General features: G+C 38.1%; 3 protein-coding genes across 4 annotated transcripts in view; 1 reads left to right on the forward strand and 2 right to left on the reverse strand.

The window, feature by feature from the left end:
• LLPH (LLP homolog, long-term synaptic facilitation factor) overlaps nucleotides 1–27,596 on the reverse strand; it is a 648,032-nt gene that overhangs the window by 162,390 nt on the left and 458,046 nt on the right. The window lies entirely within an intron of this gene.
• Nucleotides 1–27,596, reverse strand: part of TMBIM4 (transmembrane BAX inhibitor motif containing 4) — a 529,849-nt gene that overhangs the window by 149,688 nt on the left and 352,565 nt on the right. The gene's annotated exons all lie outside the window — the stretch shown is intronic.
• Nucleotides 8,751–27,596, forward strand: part of HELB (DNA helicase B) — a 45,656-nt gene continuing 26,810 nt past the window's right edge. The window contains exons 1-7 of one of the 2 annotated variants that reach the window (XM_050748318.1): nucleotides 8,751–9,048; nucleotides 10,885–11,304; nucleotides 12,508–12,677; nucleotides 15,854–16,756; nucleotides 20,121–20,298; nucleotides 21,359–21,500; nucleotides 24,590–24,744. In XM_050748318.1, the coding sequence (XP_050604275.1) occupies nucleotides 8,862–9,048; nucleotides 10,885–11,304; nucleotides 12,508–12,677; nucleotides 15,854–16,756; nucleotides 20,121–20,298; nucleotides 21,359–21,500; nucleotides 24,590–24,744 (2,155 nt within the window). In that variant the 5' untranslated portion in view covers nucleotides 8,751–8,861. The remainder of the gene's footprint in view (nucleotides 9,049–10,884; nucleotides 11,305–12,507; nucleotides 12,678–15,853; nucleotides 16,757–20,120; nucleotides 20,299–21,358; nucleotides 21,501–24,589; nucleotides 24,745–27,596) is intronic. The other variant, XR_007717685.1, reaches the window with a different exon arrangement.

Raw genomic sequence — 27,596 nt, forward strand, 5'->3', positions numbered from 1 at the left:
TAACAAAGACCAACATGATCAACCAGAAATTGATCCCCAGTTCCATCTCTCTATGGTAGCAGAGTTGATGCATTTTTGTCTTAGTGCTCACTTCAACCATGGCATGTTTGCACGAAAGGAGCTTCCAGAAAATGTATTTAGGAAGGCAGTTCTTTTTCTTTTTCTTTTCTTTTCTTTGCTTTCTTTCTTTCATTTATTTTTTGAGTTAGGCTCTCACTATGTCACCCAGGCTGGAGTGCAATGGCACAATCATAGGTCACTGAAGCCTTGAACTTCTGGCCTCAAGCGATCCTGCTGCCTCAGCCTCCAAAGTAGCTGGGACTATAGGTTTGCACCACCGTGCCCAGCTTATTATTAATTGTGTGTGTGTGTGTGGGGGGGGGGTGTGTGTTTGTGTGTGTGTGTGTGTGTGTGTGTGGTGATGGGGTCTCACTTTGTTGCTCAGGCTGGTCTCAAACTCCTGGCCTCAAGCAATCCACCTTGGCCTCCCACAGCTCTGGAATTTCTAGTGTGAGCCACCATGCTCATTGGGAGGCATTAATTTTATTTTTATTTTTATTTTTTGAGATGGAGTGTCACTCTGTCGCCCAGACTGAAATGCAGTGGCACGATCTCAGTTCACTGCAACCTCTACCTCCAAGCGATTCTCCTGCCATAGCCTCCCTAGTAGCTGGGATTACAGGCATGAACCACTGCACCTGGCCAAGGTAGTAATTTTTAATGAACATACTTTCCTACAACTTACAAACTCATATGCTCAAACAGAAATATAAAGACATGCATTTAGCCCTACAAATGTTTTAGCATGGATAAAAACACGCATAATAATGTAAAGTAAATTGAATTGTAATTGAGGTGATTGGGGTCATTACTTTGTAACATTTAAAGTCAAAGGCTTAACACAGTGTCAATTAATTATATCAACATTTCCACTGAAACACACATATGTCCAAGAAGAAGGCATGAATGCCCTATGGAATCTTGAAGTATTGCCCAATCAACCTGTCCCCTCAAAGGTGGACTTACTTTTAAGTTTTATTCTTTACCTTATTCATGTCAATTTTTCATTTTACATAATATATCCTTACTTGTTTTAATATAAAAATAGTGTAGTGGCTGGGTGCTGTGGCTCACACCTGTAATCCCAGCACACTGGGAGGCCAAGGTGGGTGGATCACCTGAGGTCAAGAGTTCTTCAAGACCAGCCTGGCCAACATGGGGAAACCCCATCTCTACTAAAATAAAATAAAATAAAATAATTAGCCGGGTGTGGTGGTGGGCACCTGCAATCCCAGCTACTCAGGAGGCTTAGGGCAGAGAATTGCTTGAACCTGGGAGATGGAGGTTGCAGTGAGCCGAGATTGCACCATTGCACTCCAGTCTGGGTGACAAGAGCGAAACTCCATCTCATAAAAAACCAACAATGTGTTGAGTAATATAATATGAGTCAACTGGACACCAGAATGCGTTTATCTTGAGTCTTTTGTTCCTTCTGGTATATCACCACTTACTGCTAGGAATCTGTATTCCTGGTAAGAGAATTATGGAACAGTTATTCACCAGATATAACAATGTTTTGGTCAATGATGGACTGCATTAATAGTGGTGGTCTCATAAGATTATAACAACATATTTTTACATAGCTTTCTCATATCTGGATACACAAATACAATTGACCTACAGTTGCCTACAGGATTCAGTACAGTAACATGCAGTACAGGTTTATAGCCCAGGAATGATAGGCTATACCATATGACCTAGGTATGCAGTAGGTTATAGAGCTAGGTTTGTACACTGTATGGTGTTTGCACAATGATGAAATCACCTAAGGATACATTTCTGAGAATGTACCCCTATCGTTAAGTGACATATGACTGTATTGTTTTGTTTTGTTGAGACAGGTTCTCATTCTGGCACCCAGGCTGGAGTGCAGTCGTGTGATCTTGGCTTACTGCAATCTCTGCCTCCTGGGCTCAAGCAATCCTTTGACTTCCCACCTCTTACCTCCCAGTAACTGGGACCATAGGTGTGCACCACCATGCCTGGCTAATTTTTGTAGAGACAGGTTTTGCTATGCTGCCCAGGCTGGTCTCGAACTCCTGGGCTCAAGCAATCCTTCCTCTTCAGCCTCCCGAAGTGCTGGGATTATAGATATGAGCCACCACACCCAGCCACACATGACTCTGTAGTATCAGCTTTTTGTGGCTAGGGCTTTCTGCCTTCTTACATCCCTTTGAGTACTGTACAATGCTATCACAGTGTGTTAGCATTCAAAGTTCCTCTGAATCAATGCAGTTATCCAGTCCCTAGTTTCATTAACTTTCAATATACATATCTTCTCAATTAAATTATAGAAACGTTTTGGCAAGGGCCATTACTATTTCCTATGTCTTTCAACTGTATCCACCAAACGTAACTGTTACGTGATCACTATTGTGTCAGGAAGGATAGGCTAGGTTCTGATGATATAAGAAACAATTCTGATGACATAAAAAACAACCTCAGTGCATTAATACAACAAAGATTTATTCTCATTTGTTTGAAATCTACTGTGGTTCACATAACTCTCCAGGGCAGTTGTTCGTTATATAATGACTCACTGTTGAACCTCACAAAGCAGGAAATAATCAAGGGTGGAGAATTGGGCACCCTCAATTAAATGCTCCCATCCTGAAGTGACATGTTACTCTCATTTCATTGGCCAAAGCAAGTCAGATGGTCATGATGAATTTCAAATAGATGGGGAAGTACAATCATACTGTGTGTCTAGAAAGAGGGGGAATTCAGTATCAGTGGATACTAGCACTACATGCTGTTTGTATGTAGGTCTGTTGACTGAATGAAATCTAACATATCTTTATTATAATTTCTACTCCGTATATAATTGTGTCTCTAAGGTACTGTATTATTGACTCATTTGTTGTCTTAACTCTATCATACCACTTCGGATCCCACTTTTACAAACAAAACAGACAAAATACTAGTTTAAACATTTACCAGGATAAATTAATATGTAGCACTTTCAATATAACTGTGAAACTGTCATTATCACGACTGCACCTTAATTACATCCTTTGCCTCATCACAGTAATTAAACAGATTACTAAATCTTTTTCCCTCCCCATTCCCCCAGTACGATGTTTAGGTTTTACTAATGATCACTTCACAGTGTGTTACTTGCCTTGATGCCAGTCAGGCACATTAAAACAAATGTATTTCGGACATGACTAGAAAACACATGGAACACAGGAGAAAAATATTCCAAATGAGAAGCATTATGTATGAGATACTGAAAGGTATTGCTTCATGATTCAGATTAATTGATTCATTTAATAACCATTTCCTAGGATAACTTTCAAGGGGACATTGCAATGAAAGTTTATGGGAGATGAATAGTCATGTTTTCAGAAGAGAATGGTTAAGCTTCTGTTTAAAACCTCTAGTGGCATCTTGCTGACCTTGCCATGGCCTCCTGAAACACTGCAAGTTCTGGCTGCCACCCACTTCCTACCAGCCTCCTCTCATACCCATTCCTTATACCTTCAACTTCACTGACTGGCCAGCAGCAATCCCAGAATCTCTCTAATTCTTTTTCCCAACTTTTTTCTCTATGACATTGACTTTTTGGAATATCCGAGTCAGTTGTCTTGTAGAATGTCCCATATTCTAGATCAGGTGTGGGCAAACTACAGCCTGTTTTTGTACAGCTGTAGAGCTAAGAATAGTCTTTACATATTTGAAGGGTTATAGAAAAAGAAGAGGAATAAGAGAAGGAAGGAGGAGATGGAGGAGTATTATGTGATGGAGACCATATATAGCGTGCAAAGCCTGAAATATTTACTATCTGTCCCTTTGCAAAAGAAAGTTTTCTCACCTCTGTTCTAGATCTTTCTGTTTCCTTATGATGTCATTTAGTTGGTACCTTACTTCCTTGGATTTGGGGCACATTGGAAATTAGGTCTACAACTGTGCTGTCTAATATGGTAGTAGTCACTAGACACATGGATTTCAAGCCCTTGAAATGTGACTAGTTCAAATCGAAGTGTGTGGTAAGGGTAAAATACAGACCAGATTTTAAAGACTTAGGATAAAAAAAAAAGTAAAATATTTTGTTAATAATTTTTATATTGATTACCATGTTGAAATAATATTTTGGATATGTTAAATAAAATGTATCATTAAAATGTCACCTGTTTCTTTTTTCAATGTGGCCTTTAGAAACTTTTAAATTACATATGTGGTTCATATGATATTTCTATTGAACAGTACTGGTCTAGAGCCTTGATTAAAATCAGGTTAAATACTTTTAGTAAGAATACCTAATAGCTAACTTTATGTATATCTTATTGCATCATAGCATGAAATACATATCAGTTGTGTCCCATAATTGACACTGTGTTTGATAACTTGATTAAAGGGTGAGTGATAAGTATCTTCACAGTTTAGGTACATTTCTCCCTTTACAATTCGTAATCTATTGCTGCCAGGAGACTATCAGTTCCCTAATGATGTTCATATCCTTTGGTGATACTTGCTTGAATCAGTTATCATATTGCGGGGGTTGCAAAATGCTGGTTTCTATTTTTATAATTTCTTCTCAAAAAATTCTTATTAACCGGCATTTCTCTTCCTCTTTTTTAAACGATCACAATTAACATGTGAATTTTTATTTACTCAGTATGTTATAATCAAGTGCAATCATTATTCCTTTTGATACTATAATTTTCCTTTTTTTTTTTTTTTTGCTGCAGCAGCACCACCTTGCCTCACTGCAACCTCCACATCGCCGGTTCAAGCAATTCTCCTGCCTTAGCCTCCCAAGTAGCTGGGATTACAGGTGCACAATACCATGCCCAATTAATTTTTATATTTTTAGTACAGATGGGGTTTCACCATGTTAGCCACACTCGTTTCGAACTCCTGACCTCAAATGATCTGCCCACCTCGGCCTCCCAAAGTGCTGGGATTACAGGCGTGAGCCACCACGCCCAGCTGGTCCTTGCTTTCAAAAACAAAAAGTCACCCAGATTAAAAAACCAAGATTAGGCTGGGTGCCGTGGCCTGTGTCCCAGCACTTTGGGCAGGGGGAGGCAGAAAGATCACTTGAGGCCAGGAGTTCAAGGTCACAGTGAGCTATGATTGTGAGACTGAATTCTAGTACAACCCTGTCTAACAAACAAACAAAATTGAGATGGTGGGTGTGATCAGAGTTACCGGGGTTACATTGCTTTCAGGTCCTTTCAGTACACAGAACTAGATAATACATTTTAAGAAATCACAAGCCCATATTGATATTTTCAATTCCAGTTTAATGTTGTAGGACCTTTTTTTTCAACCTATTTTATTTTACATTTGTATTTCTTTCCACGTACATTTAAAACTTTTAATAAAATATGAATACATTTACTTATTTTCTTTATCCTACAATATATAATTTCAAAATTACACTAACAATATTACAACAAACATTAACCATAATGAGTGAAGTTTAAGATCATTTTGTAGATCTTTTGTCTGCAGAGTATAACCTACTAGGGTTGTACAGTCAGAGTAACTTAAAATATTTATCCAAAGTATTGAAACATAACTTGAAATAATTATTTTCTCGTAGTGATTATGCAATTCACTTGATAGATTTGTTTGTTTCTGTTTGTGTTCAATTTTCTGTTTTACTTTTGTTTCTTTTATTTATTTTTTGAATGTGTAAAACATTTACATGATTCAGAAGTCAAACTATATAATAAATTAATCTCAGAGATTTTGTCCCTATCCCCTTTCTGTCCTATCATGTTTCCATCCCCTCTGTGGGTAACTATTTTTCCCCCCTCTTCTCCCCCTTCTCCTCCTCCTCCTCCTTCTCCTTCACCTTCTGGCTTACTACAGCGTCAACCTCCTGGGCTCATGCAATCCTCTCACATCAGCCTCCAGGGTAGCTGGACTACAGGCACACACCACTGTGCCTGGCTAATTTATTTATTTATTTATTTTGAGACAAGGTCTTGCTATGTTGCCCAACCTGGTCTGAAACTCCTGAGCTCAAGCAATCCTCCTACTCTGGCCTCTCAAAGTGCTGGAATTAGAGGCACGAGCCACCATTCCTGGCTATTTTCATTTTTCATTCATTAACTTCTGGTTTAACTTTCGTGTGCTTTTTTTTTTTCCCAACACTGACACATACAAATAAAATGATATGCATTGTTTTACATCTTGCTTTCTCTTATTTAAAACAGTATTTTGGGAAACTACTCCCTACCAATTTGTGGCAATTTTTCTTTCTTTTTATAAAAAAATAGCTGAAGAATATGCCATTGTATGGATGTACTACAGTTTATTTCATTAGTCTCTTGCTGTTGAACATTTCTGCTATTTCCAATAATTTGCTATTACAAAAATCACACAATAGATAACCTACCTCTATGTTGTTTTGTGTTTTGGGAAGTGTAGGTTCAGGGTAGATCCAGGGATCTCAATTTTAGAAGACATCCCAAGTGATTTTGATGCACAGTCAGATTTGAGTACCACTGCTTACTATGTATGATAAAAATGGTATCCAGAAAGCCAGAATTGTTAACTTTTTAAAAAAATAATGAGAAAACAATAGGTAAAGAAGATTCTTATCATTCTAAATTCCTATCTACGCTATCCAATAAAATGCAATTGAACTATATGAATAGAAACTGAACATATAGTGGCTGGGTGCAATGGCTCACGCCTATAATCCCAGCACTTTGGGAGGCCAAGGCCAGCAGATCACTTGAGTTCAGGAGTTCGAGACCAGCCTGGACACCATGGCAAAACCCCGTCTCTACAAAAAATTACAAAAAATTAGCCGGGCTTAGTGGTGTGAGCCTGTGGTCCCAGCTACTTGAGAGGCTGATATGGGAACATCACTTAAGCCTGCTGGGAGGTTGAGGCCTCAGCGAACTGAGACGGTGCCAATATAGACCTGTCTCGGAAAAAAAAAAAAAAAAAGGGGAGGGGGAGTTGAACACCTGTGCTATGTGTAGTGTCTCACATCTGTAATTCTAGCACTTTGGTAGGCCGAGGCAAGAGGATCACTTGACTTTAGGAGTTCAAGACCAGTTTGAGCAACACAGTGAGACCTCATCTCCAAAAAAAAAACAAAAAGAGAGAAAAAAGAAGTTTAACATCTAGAGATCTAGAGTCGATTCTTGTGCCCAAGGCATCATGTTGGTAACAACAATATCCCATGTATATACACATAAGTGACCCAGATTTGGGAAGCCAATGATAAGTTGCAGTTTAGATATGCTGAGTCTGAAGTAGCCAAGGGGCATCCAGTAGTGACTGACAGTGTTTAGGCAGTTGTTTGTATGGTTTGGAGATCAGATTAGGCTGAGTTATTAGCATGTAGGTGAAGGATGATTGAGGAAAGGATTATAGAGCAAGAAGATGCTTAGGATGGAGCCTTGGGGGAATACCAGTACTTACAAGGCAAGAAGAGGGGTCCAAGACTGTAAATAGCCAGAGAGGAAGAAGAAAAATCTGAGATGGCAAGCTGCAAAAACCCAGGCAGCAGAATGCTACAAGAAGAAAATACTCATCAGTATCAAATACTGCTGAGAGGTCAGGTAAAACAAAGGCTGAAAAGTATCCACTGGTTTTTGAAACGAAGAGGACAGTAAGTGTGACATTTGTCAGAGGAGATTCAATGTGGTGGAAACAGTAGTCATGTGAACGTCAAAGGAATTCAACCTCATATAGCCAATCCTTGGAAACACTGGTGTTTTGTCAGCTGCAACAGTATTTCTTTTAAAAGCAACAAAAGTGGGCATTTTTCAATTGGTACACAAAGGGAAAAAAATCATTTTTTGTATTTTCTCCTATTCATTTTTCTTAAATATTTGGTGCTGGTTGTCGTTTATGTATATTTAAATATAGCATAAGATGCTTTTGGATTTAGTAAATAGTGTATGTTTAGTTATTTCAGGATTATTATTAAGAGAATAATCCCAAAATAAACAGTATCAATACAGTAATGTAGTAATATATTTATGGTATTTCTTAAAGAGTATCAAGACTTTCAAGTACTATCCCCATCAAGTAAGAGAATCATAGCCCCAGAATAGTTTTTAAAACCACGTTCCTTTCTCTTCTGTTTCCCTTCCCCTTTTCCTGTCTATACTCTGGGCTGCAAAGAGATGCTTTTGCCCCACTGTCAACAGGTAGCCCAGCTTAAATTTAAGCCTAACTTAAACAAGTATGGGAGACCAGGGCGTACTCACAGAGGAAAGGATGAAAAGAACTTTGAATGTCATCTAATCCAGTGGTGTCCAAATCTAGCTGAACGTCAAAATGGACAGCCCGGAATGTACATTAAAAAGACAATTCTGGGTTCTTGCCCTAGATCCGATTCCAGAAGGGCATCTGCTATACTTTCGTTTTGGGGAGGTTGGGGTGGGGTTTGCTTTTCCGGGTTCTTCAGGCTCAGAAGCGGACTTTCTCCGCGTTCTTTCTCCGCAGGAGATGCCGTGCACTGGCGGTTCTGCAGGTGCGACGCCTGTCACTCCCCAGTGCTGATCTCGTCCCGGCATCTTCCTGATCTTCACCTCCCTGCACAGTGCTCCGAAACGAGCAGAAGCCCGGTCCATCTACCCGCCCCGCGCTCTCCCTTCCCCGCCCCTAATCCTCCTGGCCCCGCCCCTTTCACACGCCCTCCTCACGGCAATTCCTGGAAACTTGGGGCGGAGCTTCGCTACCGCCCGGTTTTTGCGTAGGGGGCGGCCGCCAGGCCGTTCCCGGAAGTTGATGGCCTTACAGTCGTGGAACTGATTGGCTGATCATGACCGTGCAGTTAGCCAAGGTTTTTCCGAGTTGTTTGGGTTGAGTTCAGGAGAAGCATGGCCAGGTCGAGTCGGTACCTACGCCAACTTCAGGGACCTCTGCTTCCACCCAAGGATCTGGTGGAGGAGGACGAAGACTACCTAAACGACGACGTGCAGGAGGATGAAGACTCCGTGTTCGTCGACGCCGAAGAGCTCTGCAGTGGGGGCGTAAAGGCTGGCAGCCTCCCCGGGTGCATCCGCGGTGAGGAAGCCCCCTGCCCCGGGGATGGGGTTGGAGGGTCCAACGTAGCGCGTCCCATTCTGGCTTTGCCCTGAGCAAGGCACCTAGTCGCTGCTAACAGATTTAGCTTCTCAATGGTCTAGCTGCTTCATCCTACTTAGGGTAAAGTTTTAACTATAATAGTAGCAGTGACTTTAACTGAGCACATGCTATGTGTTAAGCTTGCTGTATTAATTATTCTCATTCTCTTATTCGTCCTTTGAGGTAGTTTTACACTACCTCGAGGAAACAGTGTATGTTGAGTCTCTATTTCCACCCAGAATCTGAACTTTTATTTTTCTTTCTGACCGCTTATCCTCAAGTTCTATAGAATGAGAACTTGTAACTATTAATCCTATATTGCCTGGAGTCAAATACGTGGTTCTTCCGCAGCTTCTTGGAAAAACAAAACAGGCGGGGTGCAGTGGCTCACGCACTTTGGAAGGCCGAGGCAGATGGATCACTTGAGGTCAGGAGTTCGAGACCAGCCTGACCAAAATGATGAAACCTGTCTCTAGTAAAAAAGAAAAACAACAACAACAACAAAACTACAAAATTAGCCGGGCGTGATGTCGCACACCTGTAATCCCAGCTACTTCGGAGGCTGAGGCAGGAAAATTGCCTGAACCCAGCAGGTGGAGGTTGCAGTGAGCTGAGATTGCGCCTTTGCACTTCAGCCTGTGCAACAAGAACGAAACTCCATCTCAAAAAAATAATAATAGTAATAATAAAGAAAGAAAAGAAAAACAAAACAAAACACAAGGAACACCTCAGTGCACAGATGATTATTAACTAGTGTTAGTAACCTTGTGGTTCGGGTAAACCTTGTGTAAGTAGTTTCCTGTGCTATAAGATAGTTTTCTGTGCTGTAAGTTATACCCGTTATGTGTACTTTGTGACTGAGACTTAAAATATCTTAATGTGCAGATCAGTGCTGTTCAGTAGCACTTTCCATGATGATGGCAATGTTTTATATCTGCACTGTTTGGTATAATAGCCACTAGCCATATGTAACTGTTGAGAACTTGAAATACAGCTAGTGTAACTGAGGAGACAAATTTTTAGTTTTATTACATTTTAATTTAAATAGCCACATGTAGGTGGACAGTACAGATTTAGGCAGAAAAGTTTCAAGTATTTGTGGAGGGCTTAGTCATTCATTCTAAAGTATCATCGACTGGCTAGCATGTTTGGTGCTGGGAAAACCTAGAAAAATATAATAACAAGGTTGCAGTCTTAATGAAGCTTACCTTCTAGTGTATTAAACAAACATTCTTCAATCACAGAAGTAACTATAATGTTACTAAATGCTTAGAAGGAATGCTAAATAGTGCTTTGACAGGTTTTATACATGAGATTCAGGGAAGACTTTTCTGAGTCAGTGACAATTAAGCTGAGGTCTGTAGTAAATGTATTCAACAGTAAGGGGGAGATCAGTTAAGGCAGATGGAATAACTTGAGTGAAGGGCCATGGCATTTTCAAGAAACTGCATGAAGGCCAGTATTGGCTGAAGTCAGAGTAGCAGAGAGGGGACTGGTTTTAGAAGAGGAACAGCAGACACGTGCTGTGTACTGTGCTTGCCTTTTGGAATACAAAGACAAACGAAACAGTGTCCTGTTTTAGTATTTACAGTGTAGTAGAGGGAGACAGAAAAAGAGGTAGGCAGAATGCAGTGTTACAGGCACCCTAACAGACATCTTTAGAGAGTGCTGTAGGGAGATAAAAGATAGTGGTAAGTTTGGTAAAACTTTGAGGAAATGGTTTCTAAATAATCTCCAGAGTTAACTTTTGTGGGTTTTTGTTTGTTTTTTTTTTAGTTTTAATTCCTGATGAAAACACACAAGAGACATGTAAAGTGTTGGGACGTTTTCCGATAACAGGTGCTTGGTGGAGAGTGAAGGTACAAGTAAAGCCTGTGGTGGGATCAAGGAGCTATCAATATCAAGTTCAAGGATTTCCGTCTTACTTTTTGCAGTCTGATATGTCACCACCAAATCAAAAACATATCTGTGCTCTCTTTCTTAAAGAGTGTGAGGTCTCCAGTGATGTTATTAATAAATTTTTAGCATGGGTAAATGAGGTATCAAACTACAAAAACCTAAACTTTGAAAATCTTAGGGAAACACTAATAACTTTCCACAAGGAAACTGGAAGGAAAGATCAAAAGCAGCCTGCACAGAATGGTCAGGAAGAGTTGTTCCCAGACAATGAGATGAGCCTTCCTCTGGAAAACAAAAGTAAGTGTGATTGTTATCATCAAGTTTCAGTGAAATTGACATACTTAATGACTACAGTGTTTAAAATATTACCACTAGCATAGTATTCCTTTTAAAAATCCATTTGTTGAAAAATGTGTTTATGTTGCTTTTGGAGTATGCCATTGATATTTCAGGTTTCTCATCTGTAACATGAAGGGATTATATGAGCTGATCTTTAAAATCCTTCCAGTTCCTTGCCACCTCTAAAATTGTGATTTTATCGCTTTCTCTAACTTTTGTACTCATAGAGATTACCTTGAATCATTAATAAAAAAAAAAACAAAATCAGTTGCTGGCCAGATGTGGTGGCTGCTCATGCCTGTAATCCCAGCACTTTGGGAGACTGAGGCAGGAGGATCACTTGAGCGCAGGAGATCGAGACTAGCCTGAGCAATATAGTAAGACCTTGTCTCTACAAAAAAATTTTTTAAAATTAGCCAGGTGTGGTGACACATACTTGTAGTCCCAGCTACTTGGGAGGCTGAGGCAGGAGGATCACTTGAGCCCAGAAAATGGAGGCTGCAGTTAGCCATGATTGTACCACTATACTCCAGCCTTAGGTGACAGTGAGACACTGTCTTAGTTAAAAAAAAAAAAAAAATCAGTTGTAAATTATTCTGTTTAAAGAGATAGAGAAGAACAACAAGGATATGAATAATATATTTAGGAAATACTTCAGTCCAAAATGGTTTCAAATAATTTTTAATATGATTTGTTATATGGGCATTCATATATATGGAATATTTCATTTCCTAATTGTATCAAATAAATTTGATGGTACATCAATGAATGACTTCAGTGACAAAAGATTATGATTATAGAAAATGATTATAAAGGTTACTACGTAAATTACTTATTTTATATCCTTAGCTTTAAATTTATATAATTGAGTCAGAATTTTTGTTCTGTTGTAGTGCAGACAGTAGGAAACAAAAGGCTAAGAAATCATTATTTAAGCATTTAAAGAACATAAATTTTGGTGTTAAACACAATGAAAACCATCTCAGTACAAAAGCAATTGTCATAATATGATCAAAATTGTCTTACTGGTTAAGGCAAATGTACTAATCTGTCTTTGACTTGGATTTCTTGAATTGGTTGTGCAAAATGAGAAAGTACTTCAAATCAGTCATTCTTTGGATTCATTTATGTTTTACTTTGTTCTTTTCTGATATTTTGTAGTTCCATATAGAAATGTAATGACAGCTTTGCAGTTTCCGAAAATAATGGAATTCCTTCCAGTTCTTCTGCCTCGACACTTTAAATGGCTCATAGAGTCAGGTTCTAAAGAGATGTTGAAAGAGATAGAAGAGATTTTAGGTACACATCCGTGGAAACTTGGATTTAGTAAAGTAAGTGAAACGTTTGCTCAGCATATAGTAATCTTGTGTAAGGCCTGGTTTCAAAGTTGGCAGTTTTTCCTTTCTCTTTCAAAGGAAAAAAATTTGTGTGGACCCCAGTACTGATTTATTTTTATTCAAATGTTGCAACTGTACATAAACTTCTTATGGCTATAGCATAAGAACATTTTATAAGTAGTTATGCAACTTATAGAGTTGCATACATTTGTAATTGAAAAAAAATTGATGACATTCAAATTATCGGTGTTAATTTAGTTGTATAATTGAATGTGACCAATGTCCTGTAATTAAATTGTCATTTGCAACTTGAGTATAGATCTCATTGAGGTCAAAAGCTCTTACAAATTTGGCAAGTCCATTCTGCTGTGCAACTCAATGTCCCACTTCCAGTTTGAACTGTTGACAATTTTCATTATTCATGTGATATATCATGATGCCATTTGATTTTTATTTTGTACAATAACATCATTTATAAATGAATCCACTTCTGTTCTTATTATTAGAGACTATGAGTAGTAAAGGGACACACTGAGGCTCCAGTGGTCTTGGAAACCAAATGTGATACTTAATCTTGGTAGTTCTTGGTTATAAGGTGGTTTTCCAAAGAAAAATACAATTGAGAAACTCTGAGAAAATTCTTGGAACCTCAAGAATGTTTGCAGATGCTGAGTTTGAGAAATACTGGAATAAGGAATTTTTCCCTTACATAAAATTTCTATAAATTCAGTATGCTTTTAAAGATGAGATTCTGGAACATGAGATTATTATATGTATTTATTCAGTGGAGAAGAATGGAAGAGCAATGATATGAAAAAGGCAGATAATAATAGTTTACCTTTTTGTTTAAAAAGACCCTGTAAAATCCAATGTTCTTTATAGAGATATTAAGAAGGGAAAATCGTTTTTTAGCTCTTTAGAGGTCTTTGGAGCCTGTTCGCATTTCAATAATAAATTATATAACATTTTGTTAACAATACACTTTGTGTTAGGCTAATATAATAGAGTAAACATTTATTGAGACCTTACCAGTGTAGAATGGAGATGCCATCAGGCCCTTACTCTCACTCTTGCTAGGCTCACTGCCTTCCTGGTGAAGCACAGACTTTACGTTTTTCTTTGTGGTCAAATGAGTTTGAGGCTATATCTATCAAGATCCTAAGGCCAGCCTTCTTCCCTCCCTGCCACTATCCCTTTCTCTCTACCTCTTCTTTTTGTTTTTTTTTTTCCCACCCAGGCTGGAGTGCCATGGTGTGATCTCTGCTCACTTGAGTCTCCGCCTGGTTCAAGTGATTCTCCTGCCTCAGCTCCTGAATAGCTGGGATTACAGGCGTGTGCCACCACACCCTGTATTTGTAAAAACACAAATAATTTTTGTATTTTTAGTAGGCACAGGGTTTCGCCATGTTGGCCAGGCTGGTCTTGAACTCCTGTCCTCAAGTGATCTGCCCACCTTGGCCTCCCAAAGTGCTGGATTACAGGCGTGAGCTACCGCACCTGGCCTTCTACCTCCTCTTAAAAAAAAAAAAAAAAAAAAAAAAAAATTAAAGCATTACATATCAGCTACTGTATTTTCTGCCTTCTGGATTAAGTGAACACCTGTTTAAGGAGCTGTTGAAGTCCCAGATTCTCTCCCCATTGTGGGCGTTAAGTGATTACTGCTTCCCACCCTAGCAAGAGGATAAAGATTTCTCTTGCCTGATGCCATTCAGCTGAGAGCATCCAGGCTTGGACATACCAGGTGAGGATAAGGCAGAGATTATCTGGTGGTGACTCAGGTTTTTCATTAGGGAACAGTCCCTTCCCTCTCCCCATGTCAGGATCTGGAAGTGTTTTCTCCTGTCCAGTCACTCTTCTCAGAGAAGAATTGTACATGGAGAGTTTAAGCCTAGTTGCAGCATTCTGGGACTCATGAGAAAAAAAGGAGGCCTGAGGTCCCACCATTCAGCATGTAAACCACTATCCAAGTATTGTGTTAGTTTGCTGGGGCTGCCAGAACAAGTACTGCTGACTGGATGGCTTAAACAACAGAAACTTTTTGTCTTACAGTTCTGGAGGCTACAAGTCTGGGTTGATTTCTTCCAAGGCTTCTCTCCTTGGCTTGTAGATGGTTATTATCTCTCATTATGTCTTCACATGGCCTTCCTTTGTTGCTAGTCTATGTCCTAATCTCTTCTTCTTATAAGAATACCAGTCATATTAGAGTAGGGCCCATTCAGAGGACCTCATCAATGAGGTGAATGGTCCCCTTTAACCTTAATTACCTCTTTAAAACCCTGTCTCCAAATATAGTCACATTCTGAGGATATTGGGGGTTAGGACAGGACATCAACATATGAATTTTGCAGGGGACACAGTTCAGCCCATAAAAGGTATGGAGGGCTCAGGAGTGATGTCTCCATCAAGGAAAAATGGAGCCGATAGATGATATGCTCAGTAGATTATAGTGAAGGGAGTTCTGTCTCTTCTGTAGAGTTTAGGCAGAATTGTTGATAGACATGTAGAAAACTAAACAAGCCAAGAAAATGAGGCAGATGTTAACTTCATGATACACACTGAGTTCAACACAAAACTTAATGTAGCAGAGTACATCCTGTCACTCAGCTGTGAATCCTATTTGCATAAGCATAATAAATACCTATTTAACCAAAATTGAACAAAATGCATACTACGACATTTTTCAAATATAGGAACCAAAGAAACACCTGTGGAGGTAATGGTATAAAATAGAATGACCTTCCATAGAGATAGACTTTCCATATTAAGGAGTTAATAATACATATCTAAAAATCTTTTAAAAATCAAGGAAAAATATCTACAGTACTTAGAAATATGGAGGTAAATTCTGGAAGAAGTAACTAAAGTGTTGGAGATGTTGCCTTTAGAAGGCATGTGAAGAGATAAGGAAAGGATTCATATTTTTTGTGATAAGCCTTATAGTATTATTTCACTTTTAAAACTGTGTGTTAGTGTGATAAAATATAAGTTTTATTTAAAAATTTTATAGATCTCTAATTACAGTGCAGCCAGTTAAAAAATAGTGATCTATGGTATTTTCTGCAAATTTCATTGAAGTTCATGTCTTCTGGGATTTAAAAAATTATTAATAAAGAATGTATTCATAAACACTTATGATGTTTATAAACCAACCTGAACTTTATTTCTTAAAGATAACCTACAGAAAGTGGAAACTGTTGCGATGTGAGGCAAGTTGGATAGCATTTTATCAGTGCGAGTCTCTTCTCCAGCTGATGACTGATTTGGAGAAGAATGCATTAATAATGTATTCCAAACTGAAGCAGATATGTAGAGAACATGGACACACATATGTTGAAGTGAATGACTTAACTTTGACATTGTCAGATCATATGTCATTTCATGCTGCTTCGGAGTCTCTGAAGTTTTTGAAGGATATTGGTGTGGTGACGTATGAGAAGGCCTGTGTCTTCCCTTACGACCTTTACCAGGCTGAAAGAGCCATCGCCTTTTCAATTTGTGACCTGATGCAGAGGCCTCCTTGGCGTTTATGTGTCGATGTCAAAAAGGTGCTTGCTTCTATTCACACCACAAAACCTGAGAATTCAAGTGATGATGCATTGAATGAGAGCAAACCTGATGAAGCAAGATTAGAAAATCCTGTGGATGTTGTGGACACACAGGACAGTGGTGACCATATTTGGACTAATGGTGAAAATGAAATTAATGCAGAAATAAGTGAAGCTCAGCTGGATCAGGATCAGGTTGAAGTTCCACTGGATCGGGATCAGGTGGCTGCTTTGGAGATGATTTGCTCCAATCCTGTGACAGTCATAAGTGGGAAAGGTGGATGTGGGAAGACCACAATCGTTAGCCGTCTTTTTAAGCATATAGAGCAGTTGGAAGAAAGAGAAGTAAAAAATGCCTGTGAAGATTTCGAACAAGACCAGAATGCTTCAGAAGAATGGAATACTTTTACTGAGCAAAGTCAACTAGAAGCGGGCAAGGCTATAGAAGTTTTGCTCACAGCACCTACAGGGAAAGCAGCTGGCTTACTAAGACAGAAAACTGGTCTTCATGCCTACACACTGTGTCAGGTAAAACCTTTGACATTTCATCTGTAGATAAAACATTTGTTGGCTGGGCACAGTGGCTCACGCCTGTAATCCCAGCACTTTGGGAGGCTGAGGCGGGCAGATCACAAGGTCAGGAGATGGAGACCATCCTGGCTAACACGGTGGAACCCCATCTCTACTAAAAATACAAAAAATTAGCCAGGCATGGTGGCACGCACCTGTAGTCCCAGCAATTTGGGAGGCTGAGTCAGGAGAATTGTTTGAACCCAGCAGGTGGAGGTTGCAGTGAGCCGAGATTGCGCCACTGCACTCCAGCCTGGACAACAGAGCGAGACTCCGTCTCAAAAAACAAACAAACAAAATTTACCTTAAAGACAAACTTATTTCTTAAATCAATCGGTAGGTATTTATTGAATGTCTCCTGGGTCCCTGTCTTGCGGTAACTAATCATTTAGATCAATGCTTTTCAAAACAGCCAGTCTGTAAATTGTTACCAGTTTACACGAGAAAGGAGCTAATGGTAGAAGTAAATCAGTGCACTGCTTCCTTCCTTGAGAAAGTCTTATGGAAAAAAAAAACAAACCAAAAAAACCTATCGGGTCCAGTGCTGCGGTTCCTGCCTGTAATCCCAGCACTTTGGGAGGCCAAGCTGGGAGGATCACTTGAGCTCAGGAGTTTGAGACTTGCTTGGGCAACATAGTGAGATCCCCATCTCTACAAAAAATTAAAAAATTAGGTGGGCATGGTGGCATGCACCTGTAGTTCCAGCTACTCAGGAGGCTGAAGTGAGAGGATTGTTTGAGGCTGTGAGGTCAAGGCTACAGTGAGCCGTGTTTACACCACTGCAGTCCAGCCTGGGTGACAAGGTAAGACCTTGTCTAAAAACAACAACAAAAAAATCAGTCCCACTAGAGGGTAGGCGTAATGATATAGTTAGTTTAGATCCTGGTACAATATCTGTTTCTCATGGGGGCTGGTTACAAACATGTCACAGTCCATAGACCACATTTTGAGTAGCACTGGAAATGGAAGTAAAAGGCTTATATTTTGTAGGATGAAAGTGAGGACTTTGCTCATCTGGTATGAATCTTTATCTCTTCCACCTAGAACAGTGCCTGACAAATAGTAGTCACACAATAAAAATTTCAAATAAATTAACATTCTTGAGAAAAAAAATAGTATTGGCTATAATTAAGCATCATGGAGTTTAAGCTTGTAAAGAGTTGGAGAGGTTCCTCTAGCCCTAGCCCTGACCTGCCATTTTATAAAGAAACTTGGTAGTTCGAAGATTTCTAAAGAAGGTAATCATTGAATTGGACTCCAAGGACCATGGAGACTCAGGTGAGGGGAAGGACATTGGACTTACAGGAAAGGCCTTTGCAAAGGCATCGAGGAATATGATCATAGTGTGCATAGAGGGTTTTGGGGTGACTTCATTGACTGGAATGAAGCCCGTGTCTGACAGAATAGTGGAAATTAAACTTGGATTAGACAGTTAATTCGAGCTTTAAAGTTTGTAAAGTATTTTGACTTATCTCATTACATGCTTGATAAAGTGATGTTATCTCCACATTTACAGAAGAGCCAGTTGAAGTTTGGGGATGTTAAACATCTTGCCCAGGATCTCAGTTAGGTGTAGAACTAGGACTTGAAATGGCCTTCCAGCTTGTTGTTCTTTCCATGGCATCATTATTTCCTCATTTATTACAGATGCTGCACAATAACAATGAAACTTGAACTTGGTCTCCTAGGGAGCCATTTAGGTTCCTAAGCAAGAAAGTGAAATGAGGAAGATCTTACAGAGTCGTAGAGCCATGAGCCACTTACATATCTTGCCTATTACCTCCATTTATCACATGAATGAATGGAGACCTAGAGATGTTCAGTGTAGCTTATCGGTAGGAGAGTTTTCTGATCAGTTTATGATTTTTTTTTTTTTTTTTGTACTATGCCTTCATGTCTGATTAGTCTGAAGGATTGAATTAGAAGGGGACACCCGAAAGGGATTATTACCAAGTTTGATCCGATGTGTCAATTCTGATTAGTTGGTAGTATCTTAGTATCTGCTTGGGGTGCTGAGAGAATATTTCTGAAGCTATGTTTAGGCTCAGGAGAGAGTGTAAGAGCACAGAAAGAGCACTGGAGTGCCATTTATCATCCTTGGACTAGGGTTGCCAGATTTAGCAGATAAAAATATGAATAATTTTTTAGTATAAGTATGTATTAAATAATTCATTGACTTGCTTATACTAAAAAGTCATTTATTGTGTATTTGAAGTTCAAATTTAACTGAATGCCTTGTATTTTATGGGGCAATCCCATCCTGGGATTGTGTGTGGGGGAACCTGGCTGCAAAGCTATTGGAGTCATCAAGGTGCTGATAGATGGAGCCTGTATTGAGCTGATAACACTGGAAATACAGTGAAAAGTGTCAGCATTTTTAAGATAATAAATTGAATATGTTATATAACAGAAAAGAAATGGCTAATTCCAAATGTTGTGAGACATGGCTACTGCAAGCACAGGGGGTTTTGGTGAAGGGAATTGATGCACTTGGATAGGAAATGTGAAGGCTTTACTTAATAGACATGTTGAATCTAGTTTTAGTGGAAAAATTAGATGAAGATGTGATATGATACCATTTAGAAAATCTGTACTTAATACAGATTGAAAATTTGAAATGCTCCAGTGAGCGTTTTCTTTGAGTGTTACGTCAGTGCTCAAACAGTTAAGGATTTTGAATTTTGAGTTTGTAGATTAGGGATACTCAACCTATAAATGTTCATACTGATGACATAGAAACATTTTTGGAATGACATACACTAAAATATTGAATGTCCTCTGGTTGTAATTTTACAACCATTTTTTTCCTCATCTATATTTAAAAAATAATAAATAGTATTACATTTGTAGTGAAGAATGTTGTTTTTTATTTGTTGTTGGGGATGGTGTGGTGGTAGTTTTTAAAAAGTTGAGGTGTGGAAATTTGGAATACTTAAAAGAAAAAGTAGTATTTTCATAATTAGATTGAGAAAGCGCTGCTTTTATTTCAGAATGGAGTACTATGGTTGGGAGAAGGGGAGGGCTTCAGTGGCGTGTCTCAGATGGCCACAAGGTTTATTTGGGAATGGAAAAGAATAGGGAGCTTTCTGTGTTTAAGAACGATGAGAGAAGTGTTGAGATTTTGGAACAATCTGACCTTTTTTTCGTTTTTAGGTTTATTTGGTCTGTCTGTTCTGCATATTCAACCCTATAACTTTTGTGTTTCTCTACTTCCCACCCACCCCTGCCAATTTAAGAGTTTTGCCTTAAAATAACTTGCTATTAATTATTGGTTTTGTAGATTTTATAACCTGACTTTAGGAATGCCATACTTTGCTTGTAGGTCAATTATAGCTTCTATTCATGGAATCAAACAATGATGACCACAAACAAACCATGGAAATTTTCTTCGGTTAGAGTTCTGGTTGTGGATGAAGGGAGTTTGGTGTCTGTAGGAATCTTCAAATCGGTCTTAAATTTATTGTGTGAGCACTCCAAACTTTCTAAGCTTATTATCCTTGGTAAGTTAAAATATTGTTGGAATTCTGATGTCTATTTCAAAGTATTGTGGTTAGTTGGTTGTGTACACCACTTAGTTGGTTGTTTACACCAGAACTGATACTAAAGCTACACTGAGTTAAATCTGACCACTTTCCTAATCAGCTTGGGTTGTTCTGTTTTGGCCAGGATATTAGCAGGCTGGGATGTGAATGAAATAGGGTTGTGAAGGGTTACTGCTAATCACATAAATGATGGCTATTAATATAGTAGAAGTGCCACAGATTCAGAGTAAATCAGAATGTGGATCATTTGGAAATAATAAAAAGTTTGAATTATAGACCACTTAAAAGTAATTTTATGATTCTAAGCTAATAAATTAGACCTCACCAGCCTCTTAAGTTCTTCCAGTTCTGATAAGATTCAGTTAGATTCTCTTGGGTTGTCATGCTTTGTAGAACATATGATTTAATGGAGAAAAAAATAAAATCACAATTGGAGAATCAAGTTGTATATAAAAACTATTTTTTTTTTTAGGTACTTGAGGATGTATTTTAAGCAGTTGATTCTATTAATGGCTTAAGCCTTCTCTCTGCTTCCCCCAGTACATGTTTTTCTTATATTTACGGCTTATTTGTTGCAAGCAAAAAATATTTTTGATAGAGCAGAACATCACTATAAGATTACTGGAATGTATCTGTTATCAAATGCATGTATTTGTTGTATATTTTGTACACTTATTTTATCTATTTGAGGCTATAGATTCTTCCACATTCAGTAAGACATTGAACATGATTGAAAAAGGGACTAACTACAATGTCTAAGGCTCGTTTTTTTTTTCCCCCTAATATGTTGACTAAAACATATGCCTCTACCCAGTTTCCCTGTGGTTATAGGTATGAAAGATGTTCAATTTAGATTTTGTCACCTTATTGTGTTATTACTATTTTTATATATTATACTGTTTAAATGTTGTTTTTTGTAAAATATTTAACTTTAAACTCTTAAATAATTTTAAACAATCTTGGGGGTATTTTTTCTCAGAGTAAGTCTTCCTACTATATCTTTTTTTTTTTCTTTTAGGTGACATTAGACAGTTACCCAGTATTGAACCTGGTAACTTGCTGAAAGATCTTTTTGAGACTCTAAAATCAAGAAATTGTGCTATTGAGCTAAAGACAAACCATAGAGCAGAATCTCAGCTAATTGTGGACAATGCTACAAGGTATAATATTACTAAGAGTTTGCATTTTCTGTCTGTTGTATTAGAAATAAAAAAAAATGGCATTTGAATTTGAATGATTTAGTACAATACATTTACTATACCTTTTAGCAAAACTCTTCCATCCTTCAACTCTAAACCTTTTGCCCTACAGTTAGAAAAGCAAAGTTAATGTTTTTCATTACTGGTCCAGCATAAGTTATTATTGAAATTTAAAAATGGATGAGGTTTCCTGATTTTAAAAGTATGTATATGAATTAAAATTGTATTAAGCTTAAGGACTAGAATAAGCCCAAGAGGAATGGAGATTTGGAAATACATGCAAGGGAGAATTGGGGAAGAAATATCCCCTAATTTTTGTGGGAGAAAGCTGAAAGCAAAAGAATTGAATGTGGTATTTCACTCCTAGATGAATCCTAGAGGCACCCATGGCATCTTACTTCCCTTAAATAGAAAAGAACCCTTCTCTTCCTTTCATCTTTGCATAAGCCTTTGGAGTTATCCTCTGTCAGCTCAGACATTTGGTTTCTCCATAATCCATACATAGGAAAATCACAGTCATTATTATTTCATGACATTTATTTTAATACAGTCATGCGCCACATAGTGTTCGATCAACAACAGATTGTATCTATGACAGTGGTGCCATAAGATTATGAAACTATACTCTTACTGTACCTTTTCTGTGTTTAAATATGTTTACATACACGAATACTTACCACTGTGTTACAATTGGGTACAACATTCAGTATAGTAACATGCTGTGCAGGTTTGTACCCTAGGAGCAATAGGCTGTACCATATAGCCTAGATGTGTAGCCTAGGCTATACCATCTAGGTTTGTGTAAGTACACTCTATGCTATTCACACAACGATGAACATTGCCAAATGATGCATTTCTCAAAACATATCCCTATCATTAATCGGTGTGACTGTATTAAAATCTCTAGATACAATGGGACCTTTGAATACTGAGTCTATGTTAGTCATTGTGCCAAAATGTATCTCTGGTTTTTACTCTTTTTTACAAAATGTTTTGTTGCTTGAACATTTCCTAAGTAGGATGTAGCAGAAACTAGAAGAAGGGTGTCCAGTCTTTTGGCTTCCCTGGGCCACACTGGGAGAAGAATTGTCTTAGGCTCCACGTAAAATACACTAACACTAATGATAGCTAATAAGCTAAAAAAAAAAAAAAAAAAAAAAAAAAAATCCTAAGCCGGGCACAGTGGCTTATGCCTGTAATCCCAGCACTTTGGGAGGATGAGGCAGGCGGATCCCTTGAGGTCAGGAGTTTGAGACCAGCCTGGCCAACCCAGTGAAACCCCATCTCTATTAAAAATACAAAAAGTTAAATTAGCTGGGTGTGGTGGCCGGCACCTGTAGTCCCAGCTACTTGGGAGGTTGAGGCAGGAGAATGGTGTGAACCTGGGAGGCAGAGCTTGCAGAGAGCTGAGATCGTGCCACTGCACTCCAGCCTGGGCAACAGAGCGAGACTCCGTCTCAACGACAACAACAACAACAACAAAAATTAGCTGGGCATGGTGGTGGGCGCCTGTGATCCCAGCTACTCAGGAGGTTGAGGCAGGAGAATGACTTGAACCCTGGAGGCAGAAGTTGCAGTGAGCCGAGATCGCGCCATTGCACTCCAGCCTGGGTGATAGAGCGTGACTCCGTCTCAAAAAACCGTAAAAAAAATCTCATAATGTTTTAAGAAAGTTTATGAATTTGTGTTGGGCTGCATTTAAAGCCATACTTGGCCTCATGTGGCTCCTGGGCCAGACAAGCTTGAACTAAAATATTCAAAACCTACTTTCTCTAAGCCTCTGTCTACCTTGGTGGATAAAACTGTGGGAGTAGAGGAGGAATTGACAGGAATAGGGTAGACAGTGTGGGTTCATATTAAGACATTAAGAAAACTAATGGAGTTGGATGTAGAATATTCTTTTCCTGTAATCTTTCTGCTTCTACCTAAAGGCCACCCCATTTTTGGTAGATGATGAGTCATTTTAAAGTCCAAGAAACTTGGAGGAATCTAAAGCATATTAGATGTCTCAGAACTCAATTTTATCTGAAACTCAGGAGTTCTTTTTAGTAACTCTTTCAATATCATTTGGTTCTAGCTGTGCTCCTTTCATCATTTTGTCTTAATCATAATGCTCAAATATTTATTGACTGTGAAGGATCCCTGCTATATACCAGGGGAAAGCTCCTGGAGATAGAAGGTGCTACATGCCTTGGGTCAGAAGTAAAACAGGAAATCTGTGATGATTCTTAAGGTCCCAATTAAATCTGGGCTATCGCCAGCAAGAATAGCCTCATTCCCTCTCTGTTCCTTTCCACTTTTGTTTGGGAAAGGGTGAAGAAGGCACAGTAGAGTACCACCACCTCTGATGACCAGGCTGCTGTTAGGTCTGGTCAAGGAGTCAGTCTTCTTCGAAATAACCATACCTTACTCTGGTTTCTGATATGATTTGCTAGTCTTGGAAAATATAAGAATGAAAGAAGGATGAGGAAGGAATAGAAGCAACTAGATGTGGATACTTGGTTCAGTTGGGAAACTGGGATTATATGTGGAATATACAGAGAAGAGAGGAGAATATAGTGTAAACATGTGGAAAAGGCCTGAACCAGTTCAAATTAATTTAAATAGGAAGGGATATGGAGTAAAATGGACCTATTTGCCTCCCAATTCTCCTGTTTTCTATTTTTGTGGCCTTGGGCAACCCACTATACTTGACTAAACCTCACATTGTTTACCTGTGAAATAAGGATAATACCTTCCTTGCATGGTTCTTTTGTGGTCTGGAGATAAATAGACCAGGTTTTCAGAATGGTGCCTAGTAAACCCTCTGATAATTTTTTTTTTCCTGATCCTATTAGTTTGCTAAGGACTGATTGCTAACATGTAGTACTATAACTTTATTGTCTTCTATTATACAACTCATGTACTGTTTACAATGCATACCTGGATGACCCTTTCTCTCTGTTATCTATTAATAGATACTAATTATTATAGGACATTAGCTCTGATCATATATGAAGACATTTTTGGATGATAATGTTCTTTGTGCGTGTGTGTTATCTTTATTCAAGAATCTCAAGACGCCAGTTTCCAAAATTTGATGCAGAACTAAATATCTCTGATAATCCAACATTACCCATCTCAATTCAAGATAAGACATTTATTTTTGTCAGACTCCCAGAGGAGGATGCCAGTTCTCAGTCATCTAAAACTAATCATCACTCTTGTAAGTATAAACTTCTATGAGATGTAGGGTTAAGTATAAGTATTTAAGTTTTGTAACATAGTTATTAAATGACTAGTTATAATTTTCTTTGATGGTAAAGAGAAATATTGCTAGCAAAAAAATGAGACATTGAAAATAAATGAACTAACTTAGTAATCATCAAAAGCAGAATACTTTAGAGTTTTATAAAGAAGTAAGCTCTTGACACATAAATGCTCTGTAAATTTTGTTGAGTGAATAAATGGATGTAGGTGATTTCGTTTAAAATAAAGCAAAGCCCCAATAATTCAGGTTCATTTAGGAGAAAGTAAGTCTTAATTAATGAAGTTTTTCCTTCCTTGCAATTTGAAAAGGAAATACATTCATTTTGAATACAAATACTCAATGCTAATAAAAGCAAGCACTTTTATTTTGTTTCTGAAACAAAAATTGTGACTCAAACTGTTGTCAAGTTTAATTCCTAATAGTTCTGTTTTATAAAATGAGTAGAAGCATGGCTTCTAATTATGGATGTTAGGACGACAGCAGGACAGGGTTGAGAACGAATGTGGGACAGGAAGTCTTCTCCTTTATGTATATGACCTGTGTCATGTTACTTAACCATTTGTAAAATGGGAACCATAGTGGAACTCCCTGTGGAGCTATTATGAGGGTTGAGGGCATTCATCAGTTATGAGACACTCTATAAATATCAGTTTGATGTGACTAACAGATGTTATTAAATTAGCTATTGCAAGTGAATTTATTTAAATAGATTGAACCTATCTATTGATCTTTATTTTCATTATAAACTCACCTAGCAAACCTTTTAAAAATGGTGTAATGGTTTTCTCAAAATTGACTTAGTAAAGGTTTAAATGATTATTATTGAGGACTTTTTGTAGTTGCCACTGTTCTCAAAGGTATATCCTTCCCACTTAACCACTTTCACTGTGTATGTGAAAGTGATGACATACAACTTTATCTGTTAGCCTTTTCCCCTTAGTGTGTGCGTGTCCCCAGTCTCATTTCCCTTGGGTTAATGATCATTCACATGTTACAACAATGTATTTAAATAAATGGGATCATACATAGTGTTCTATAATGTGCTTTTTAAAAATTTATTGTAGAAACTATTTTTTTCTTTCTATTTTTCATTCAGCAAATACTTATTGAGCTCCTGTTATATACTAGATAGAATAGATAAAGCAGAGGAAAAGATTTTAAAAATTGTCCCTGAGGTTATTGTGCTTTCATTCTAGTGTGGGAAACAGATAATTAAAAAGTAAACAAGTATAAATATATTTTCAAACATCAGAGTACAAAGAATCAAGTAGACCTAACTGAATACTTACTAGTGACTGATGAAATTTGTTGCAAGATTGCTTTAAATTGTGGGGGCCAATGGTTTGAGAAACAATACTCCTTAAAAAAAAAGTCAATGATACAGGAATGTTTGAAGTAAGAATTAATGTTCCCTGGTAATTTTCCTTTCTCTTCTTCCCCCAGGACAATCCCATTAAGATCACACACACAGTAAAAGCTTGGTGTTTATCCTTTTAACCTTATTATATCCATATACAAACATATTTATTTCAGTTTTACATAAATTGGTTTGTAAGCTGCATATTGTTTTGTGACTTATAAATGTATGTTAAATAATTAATAGCTAATGTTTATTCTCACAGCTTACTTAATAGTAGGTCCTATTTACAGATGAGGAAAATGAGACTTAGTTAAACAGATCTCTTTCTTTGCCACTTCACTTAATTCTACCTAAAATATTGTTGGTTTTATTTCTGCTACCCATTCTTTGCATTAATGAGAATATACTTTTTTAAAAAGTCCATTTAGACTGGTAGCAGAGCTTAACTGATGCTGCTTTTCTAAATTAAAAACTTCTGCTGGAAAATTAGTCTCTTCTTCAAGGAAATTGAGTAAATATTCCTCAGAGAAGCATATAGTACTTTTTCACTAATAATTAAGTTATTAAGTAGATTATGCCCATGATTACAAAGTACTAAGACCTAAGACAGGATTCATATTTGGGCTAGAATTTCAGAGATGCTAAAATGTGAGAAAAATGTATATCTCAGAATTAATAAAATACATTGTACATATCGATCTGTAAGATTTGGAGAAAGTGAAAAAAGCAAGGTATGGAACAGCACCATCCTGTACATGTAAAAAATAACAGTATGCTGGGTGACCTTTTGAAATTCCTGCTCCAGAAGCCAGGGGTTGGCTGAGGGTGAGCTGAGTCTTGGCCGTTTTCTAGCGGTAATCCTTCCTTCATCTGAACAATGAAGGGCTCAGCAGGCAGCTAAATTTGTCTTCCCAGAGCAGGGCATCACAAGGCCTGGGCTTTTTTATTCCCTTGTGATTCTTCTGCTACTCGGGAAACACACATGGGAAAATGCTTGTATTTCCACGAGCCTGAGTTTTCACATTCACAATATGGATGTCATCAGAAGTGAGACTCCCCAACGGCTGTAGGGCATGAGCATCATTGGAATGGATGCGCCCACTATGCCAGGGTTAACCTTTTAGTTGCTAGATCATGGGGAGGTCTGGGGAGAAGGAAAGAGATGGTTGGGGTGGGGAGTAGAGCATTGTGTTTTAGGGGAGTGGCTGTTTTCCAGCTAATACGAAAGTATTGCTATGTTTTAGACAAGTACGTGCCAGTTGAATATCAGCTCTGAATATAATAGCACCTACCACATGTGGGTGTCCTGCATATTAAATGATATAACATATAAGGCCTGTATATTGTCAAGTTGTAACTCATTACTAATATGATCACAAGGACTTAAAACAGGATGTTTTACATTAGTCATGCTGTTACACACTTTGTACTCCTGTTTATTTTTTAA

The sequence above is a fragment of the Macaca thibetana genome, chromosome 11 (assembly GCF_024542745.1).
Source record: "Macaca thibetana thibetana isolate TM-01 chromosome 11, ASM2454274v1, whole genome shotgun sequence".
Classification (NCBI taxonomy): Eukaryota; Metazoa; Chordata; class Mammalia; order Primates; family Cercopithecidae; genus Macaca; species Macaca thibetana.